Source organism: Maniola hyperantus, chromosome 18, assembly GCF_902806685.2.
Source record: "Maniola hyperantus chromosome 18, iAphHyp1.2, whole genome shotgun sequence".
NCBI classification, from domain to species: domain Eukaryota; kingdom Metazoa; phylum Arthropoda; class Insecta; order Lepidoptera; family Nymphalidae; genus Maniola; species Maniola hyperantus.
This window is the reverse complement of record NC_048553.1, coordinates 10,969,719-10,977,452: the sequence shown is the minus strand read 5'-3', so window position 1 is coordinate 10,977,452 and position 7,734 is coordinate 10,969,719. Positions and strand designations below refer to the sequence as shown.

General features: G+C 37.8%; 1 protein-coding gene across 1 annotated transcript; it reads right to left on the bottom strand.

Moving 5' to 3' along the window:
- Positions 1–3,648: 3,648 nt before the first annotated feature.
- LOC117990485 (uncharacterized) lies at positions 3,649–6,788 on the bottom strand. Its single transcript, XM_034977936.2, has 3 exons — positions 6,465–6,788; positions 5,932–6,001; positions 3,649–4,010 (listed from the first exon to the last, which is right to left on the bottom strand). Exons 1-3 carry the CDS (start codon positions 6,711–6,713, stop codon positions 3,700–3,702), a joined length of 630 nt encoding a protein of 209 aa, XP_034833827.1. The 5' UTR covers positions 6,714–6,788; the 3' UTR covers positions 3,649–3,699.
- Positions 6,789–7,734: the final 946 nt, after the last annotated feature.

The following is a 7,734-nucleotide window of genomic DNA, read 5'->3' as shown; positions in this document are numbered from 1 at the left end:
ATACCCACATCCGATAAATTAAGGCAAAACCGAGTCATCATTGCGGCTCGCATTTCTTCACTCCGCAAACGTGGGTATCTTCTATTAAACCACAAGTTGAACAATTTTTTGAGTCTACCTTCTTCATTAAGCCTACTGCTAATGTAATAATACTTACATTAGCAGTCGGCCGACTAGTCATTAAATAAGAAATTAATACTTTCTAGGCAGACTCATTAATACATTTTATCCCCGGTTCAGTAGCTGAGAATTCAATTAAAATGCCACACCTTTGCGGCGTTTTAATTGAATTCAGACTTAGTCTAAAATCTAAATTCTATCATTAACGTAATGAATTTAGACTGCCTGAAATCTATACAGCTCTAGAGAGAACTGCTACCTAAAATGAGCTAGGTTATAGTTTTTTCATTTGTTGTAGAAGTTTTTTTTAAAGTATAGGAGTACTTTTTCCAAACGTCTGTTCAATATTTTTCGCACGATCATTTTCGGTTATCATCTCACACATCACACGGTGCGTTACACTAAGCAATGGTAAAATATTTATAATCTTTATAATAGTGTTTTGTGAAATAGTCAAGCATTGTAGTCACTGCCACAGACGAGTTTGTTCGACGTACTAGAATTCATTGTGAGTTGGGCCACCTCCATAGTACCTACATCTTGCAGCTTCTATTGGCTATCTGGACATCTGTTGGCATTCTGCAGTGTTTACATTTCATTTCTCGGGGCGACAAACGGCGTAGTCAGAAGGATGCGCGCGCAGAGATCGCAATTCTGATAGCTTTGACTTCTCGTAATCGAGATCGACGCGCTTGTGGAAAACTCTCTCGACCCCGCTCTTTGTGCCGCTGCCGTATCCTTAGTACGACTGCACGTACGTTCATCGAACATCGAAACGACCACACATCTAGCGGCGCATCACCGCGGCGGACGAACATCGAAATACATAAGATTTTTGCATGAATATAGTTACAGAACGAGAAAGTGATTAACCTGTAAAATCCAAAAGTTCCCACAAGACTTAAAAGAAATCTAAGTAAATCCACGTGGTTTAAGTTATATCTATTGTCAATAAATCTGCCGCCAGTGTTGTAAGCGAAAACGTAATACCTACAAGAATCAGTAGAACTAAAAAAACTACTTTAAAACAGTTCGCTTTGGGTTCATTTAACTCGAGAGACTCGAGAGTTTAGTGTCTGTGACAATTTGATCAATACTGCTTTTTATTTTTATTTTATTTATTAAACACACAATACAGATTATGACAGTAATAACTAACTGAGTAATATATGCCATGAATTATAAAACTAGTCATTCTCCAAAAAAAGTGTGTACAGAAGCAGAAATAATCGAACGTGTCACTACTCACTATTAGACTGATTATTACTGATTTTGTTTATACTGGTGGTAGATTGTTGGACTTTGCAGGTTTATTAAAATACTTTGTATTCGAAACTCAAAACAGAGTGTTTTTATGTCAATTTTGCTTTGATGTTAGTTTCTATACCTACTCGAAATAATATACGTATATAAATCGACGTGGTCAAGATGGTCAAACGTATACTAAGCCTACCAGTTAAAAATTTGTTTTTAAAAGCGACCAACTAACTTTGTTTACCAACTTTTTTGGGGACGCGAATTGTTACGTATTTAGGTTGGTATATTCACTAAAGAACGAAAATTCTGTCTGTACAAAAATTTGTAACTGGCCTTTCGTAATAAAGTTGATAGTCATAGGTTTATTTTTAACTTCCTAGAGAGTTTAAACCAATTTCATGGTACCAAAGTATGTCTTTTACTATATTCAGGTAAATGTTAATAGATGCATTATTAAAGACTGCTTGTGTTTTTCGGCATCCACTAAACTACTAAACCTGAACACTTTTGCATTTGATATATTTTGATACCTATCGCCTAAATCATTGGCCGAGATTTATAGAGCGTACTTTGACTTTGCTCAGACTTAAGACACTGTCAAAACGAGACAAATTTATGCTAGCTGTATAACGCTGTCTCGTTTTAACAGTGTCTTAAGGCTGAGCAAAGTCAGAGTGCGCTATACATATAAGTAGATTTCGTGTGCATCAGCTAGTAAAAAATAAATACGTATATTAGCCCCCCCAAGAAGTGGTAGAAATAATATATATAAGCTCCAGTTATTATTGTACCTCACTGTAGTACGATTCTGCGGTTCGCCGATATAATCATACTACAGAATAATAATAGCGTCCGAATATTGTAAAGTCCCAAATACTCACCTCTTGTATGCCAGAGGGAACAATAAATCCGGAAGCAAGTCCGAAACACAGGGGAACTAAAACAACGGCAACATTTCTCATTTTCCACTATTGCGAAATAAATACCCAGGAATATTGTAGAGAGAGAGCCTGTAAGGGCCAGACATGCGTTATTTAATAAAGCTGAAAGTTTCTCTGCGCATTTTTCCCGACATAGGGAGGAACGATCAGCGACTATGAAGTTTGGATCATCGTGGCTTTGACAGAAAACAGGTAACAAAGGTGTATAAAATCTTTCGTCAAAGTATAAAGTGTAATCTAGGTAAATATATAAAAGGAAAAGGTGACTGACTGACTGGACGGATCGGGCTGGGCATGCAGATAGCTATTATGACGTAGGCATCCGCTAAGAAAGGATTTTCGAAAATTCAACCCCTAAGGGGGTGAAATAGGGGTTTGAAATTTGTGTAGTCCACGCCGACGAAGTCGCGAGCATAAGCTAGTTTTTTTATATTTTATTTTAAATGGTATTAGAAATCACGTCATACATTGCCAGACAGTATTAAAAAATTACACTTCATATTTTTACGAAGGGTTTTTATACACTTTTTGTTACCCGTTATCTGTCAAAGCCACGATGATCCAAACTTCATAGTAAAGTTGTTGATCGTTCCTACCTGTGTTGGGGACTTTTATAAAATAACGAAGGTCTGGCTCTCGCGGGCTCTTAGTCCATAGGTATAAGGTATCTGCTGCGATAAAATTGCTTTAGTTTACTACTTTACAACTGCCTTTCACTGATGAATCTTGAATTGGTTCTAACATGACAATGGTCCGAGTTGTATAGATGGTTTGAACAATGGAGAATATTATTATAAACAACAGAACCGATCACCTATTGTTGGTTTTGATCAGAGTGTTTATTTGGAAAAGATACTTACCTATAATTATTAATTCAAGATTGAGGAATGTAAGGAAGGCAAACATTTATGTGCCAAGACTTTAATTTTTCGTCATTGTCATATTCAACGTCATCTGGTTAGACGTCCACTGATGAATATAAGTATCTTGTACGGGTTTACCATCTTGGACTGCATCCTCACTCTCATCTCTCTGCATCATCCTCATTTGATCTGAAATCCAATAGGCCTCAATTTCATGTCCTACTGCTAGATTATCATCGTATCCAAGTACCTATCTAACACACTCTTCTTCTTCTTCTTCATTCTGGGCTGGCTTCCGCACTTAAACGTTTCCGTCTGTTGTGCGTGCATCGCCCCTCCCCGCCGAAGTTATCTAACACACTTAGTGAGTAAGATATTAGTCATGAGAAAACATGGCTAATATTCTGAAAAAAAAACCACATTCAACAAAAAGAAGTTTATTTTTATTTACAACAGCGCTTCCTTCAAGACGTTCTACATAATTATTATTGTGATGTTCTTTAAAACTTTCGTATATTTCAATCGAAAATTCCCATGACAGCCCTCAGTTCAAAGAGCACGACCTCAACATCGATGCCATTAGCATTGAGCTCCTCAACCTCGCTGAGGAAGACCTCGTTCTTCCAGAGAGCGTTGTAGATCTGGTCCCATTCCTCGCTCCAGAAACTTTCCATGGCGAGTCTGAAACTCTCGGAGTTGGCTGACTTCTCCTCGTACAGAGCGACCAGCTTGTCCTTAGGGAACAGCTTGATGGAGTCCTGGATGAAGGACGAGATGTCACGACCGCTTACCGCTTGACGAGTGCTTCTCCTTGCATTCTGGATACCGTCTGAAATATAAAATTTATTTATATATTATAAACTAGCTGACCCGGCGAACTTCGTACCTAACAGTCGATTTTGTTTAATACATACAATTTTATAAATTTTTCTCTAGGTAAGAACCATCCTCGTACTTCAAGGAATATTATAAAAAAAGAATTAGCGAAATCGGTTCAGCGGTTCTCGAGATTTGCGATGAGCAACACATTTGGTGATTCATTTTTATATTATAGACTAGCGGATACCCGGCGTGTGCTACTACGCTAAAAACTCTAAACCGCCTTCGCATTATTGCCTTTCTAATGAAACCGGTTTGGGACACGTCGGTTGGAAGGTTTCAAAGTCTATAACGAACACAAGTAGATTTTTTTTGTTTACATATATTAAGACTAATGCTCGCGACTTCGTCCGACTACACAAATTTCTAACCCCTATTTTATATTTTGAAAAATTCTTTCTCACCGGATGTCTACGTCATAATAGCTAGGTATATCTGCATGCCAATCCGTCCAGTAGTTTGAGCTGTGCGTTGATGGATCAGTTAGTCAGTCAGTATCAAGTCTGTCAGCTCTTCCTAATGGTAATGGGTCATTATTTTTGAAGCATGCTCGTAGATGTCGTTTTACCCAGAAGTGCTTTAAACCCGCGCCCGTATTTATGAAGCCTGTGTTGTTACGTGCATGCGTGTCACACACACTAAAGTTGTTCAATAAAATATACTTTAGATACTCAACAATATCATATTAGAAAAATATAATTCTGGGATTTCCAAAGATGTCAATCATAACACCTGTCATGTAAAGATAAAACACTTATTCAATTGAAATGTTTCAGAAGAAATCGAAGCGGCGAGATAAGAGAAAGACGTAAACAAAATTCCGTTAGGAGATAATCAATCACAAGTTGACAATTTATATCAATATCGAGATAAATGGTTGAACGCCGTTCGTGCGTGAGAAATAAAAAATGACTTGTGTGAAAACATGTTAAGGGTAAAAAACGAGACACGAAAAAGAAATAGATACGGCTACGAGCTGCGTGGAGCTAAAGATAAGCGAGCCAAAACGTTGTGGGGAAAAAGATTAGGCAATTTTTGCGCAACGGATCAGCCTGACTGTCCAGCGCGGAAATACAACCAGTAATCGTGGCACCATACCACGCGAGCATGATTTGTATAGTAGGTAATTATCATTAAAAAAAGACAAATAATAAACTCATTTCATCATGATCAACCCATCGCCAGGTCACTACAGAGCACGGGTCTCCTCTCAGAGTGATTTTGGTTATAGTCCACCACGCGGGCCAAGTGCGAATTGGCAGACTTCACATTTCCTTTATGTTCTATGGTTTAATGGTTAGGTTCTTATAGGTTCTACGGTATTCCTAATTCTAAGTTTTTTTATCGCTTTTTTTAATCGCTCCAGCAATGCACGGGGCTGCAATGGCTTGTATAGTACGGTATAATAACATTGTAAATTGAAAGATTAAAAAGAGCAACCGCCGAGTTTCTTGCTGGTTCTTCTCGGTAGGAACGGCATTCCGAACCAGTGGTAAAATAAACCTGACTATTCATAAGCACTTTTAAAAAGTTTACATGAATAAAAAAACATTCTATTCTATTCTTTATTTTATATAGAGATAGCGAGCAAACGAGCAGGCGAGTCACCTGATGTCAAGTGATTACCGCCACCCACGAACATTTGCAGCACCAGAGGAACCGCCGATGCGTTGCCGGTCTTTAAGGTATTTGTTGGTCCGCCCCTTGAATAACCCCATAATTGTTGCGTGATAATTATGCCAATAGACCCATGGAAATAATATACATGTACCTACCATATCTGAGCCAAATAAATAAAAGATTATGATTATGAATAAAACTTTTAGTGAAACAATTGTACCTATCTGAAATACTAACTACTTGCTACTTACCAACAGCGTCGTTGATTTCATTGATGAAGTAAAGGATGTCGATGTTGTTTGATTCCAGGAATTCAACCATCTGAAAATATATTCCAATATAAGCACTTTTAGGTAAACTTACAAAATACTGTTTATATTAACCATACTGACTGGGTCACCTTAGGTCGAAAAGGGATGTACTGAAATCTAAAAAAACACGCGTAATATTATAATGGTTCCATTTGACATTCGTAGCTGTTAAAAACGTTGGCACCCACTAAAGTATAACCCCATAAGTCACACATACAAACAGATGGACAGATGGACTGAACGAATCTTTAACGATTCCTTGTTTCTATGGAATCCTAAAATACCAAGCAATGATAATAAGATGGGTTTAATGAAAACTGCCATACCCTCTCCAGGTTAGCCCGGTACCATCATAGACTGCATCATAACTTACCACCAGGTGAGATTTCAATCAAGGGCTAATTTTTATATGAATAAAAAAATAAAATAAAAAACCCTATAGAAGCCCTTCATAAAAAAAAGTTTTTACTCACAGCTTTAAACTCGGGTATTTCTTCCATTTCATAGACCAAGTTCCTAAATCTGGGTGACATCAGGTATTCTACTCCGGCTTTGAACTCATCGAACTGTGCATATTCGTCCATCAACTGTGCGAATTCCTCCTCAGCCCCCTGTATGATAAGATCGAGGAACTCTTCATAATGCTCGTGGAATTCGTGTCTTGGTTGAGGAGCTGAGCAGCCCAGGGCTACCAGAGCGAGGAAGGTGACAAAGATCTTCATTGTGACTGATTGTGACGTTACAATGGCTTGTCGCAATAGAATCTGGCTTATATACCATGATGATATTATCTTGTATTGATTGATAGGATATCTCATGCGAGTGACATCTAGAGATTTTCTTATACGAGACCAGCGATATAAATGTTACAATAGATGCGGCACTTCATAGTTTAATTAATCAGTACCCTTATTATAAATGCGAAAGTGTGTTTGTTTGTTGGTTTTTTGGTTTACTTATCCCGGAAAATCAAAGAGTTCCCGCGGGATTCTTAAAAACCTGAATCCACGCGGACGAATTCGCCGACATCGGCTAGCAATCTTAGTCTTAATCTTATAGGATTCATAACTTATCATACCTGTCTATCACTGAAATAAATATCTGAGTACTGAGTAGGTATGTAGGTACTTGAGGTATTAAAAATACACTTGAACTACTCGTGTTGACTTATAGCAAGTTATATAAGTCATCATCATGATCAACCCATTACCGGCCCACTACTGAGCCGGGTCTCCTCTCAGAGTGGAAAGGGATTAGGCCATAGTCTGGCCACACTGGCCCAATGCGGATTGGCAGACTTCACACACCTTTGAGAACATGGAGAACTCTCAGGCATGCATGCACGCATATATGTTTCCTCACGATATTTTCCTTCACCGTTAAAGCAAGTGATATTTAATTGTTTTTTTAAACGCACATAGGTAACTCCAAAAACATAGTGGTGTGTGCCCGGAATCGAACCCCGGACCGATATCAATAAAACTAAAAACATTACGAATAGGTACTTAAATACTTTGGTTCTTCATCTCGAGAAAGGAACATAGAATCAAATATACTATAGGTATTATTACAGGTTAATACCCTCCTTTTGGGTTTTGCAACCGACTAAATATTAAAGTAAGATGGGATTCCCTTTCCAAGATAATTTCTTTATCGTTGAAAAATTCGTTTTAAGTCGCATCCGCCAAAGATACATATACCTACCTATATAAATTATTATTATGTAACAAAAATTGTAATTGA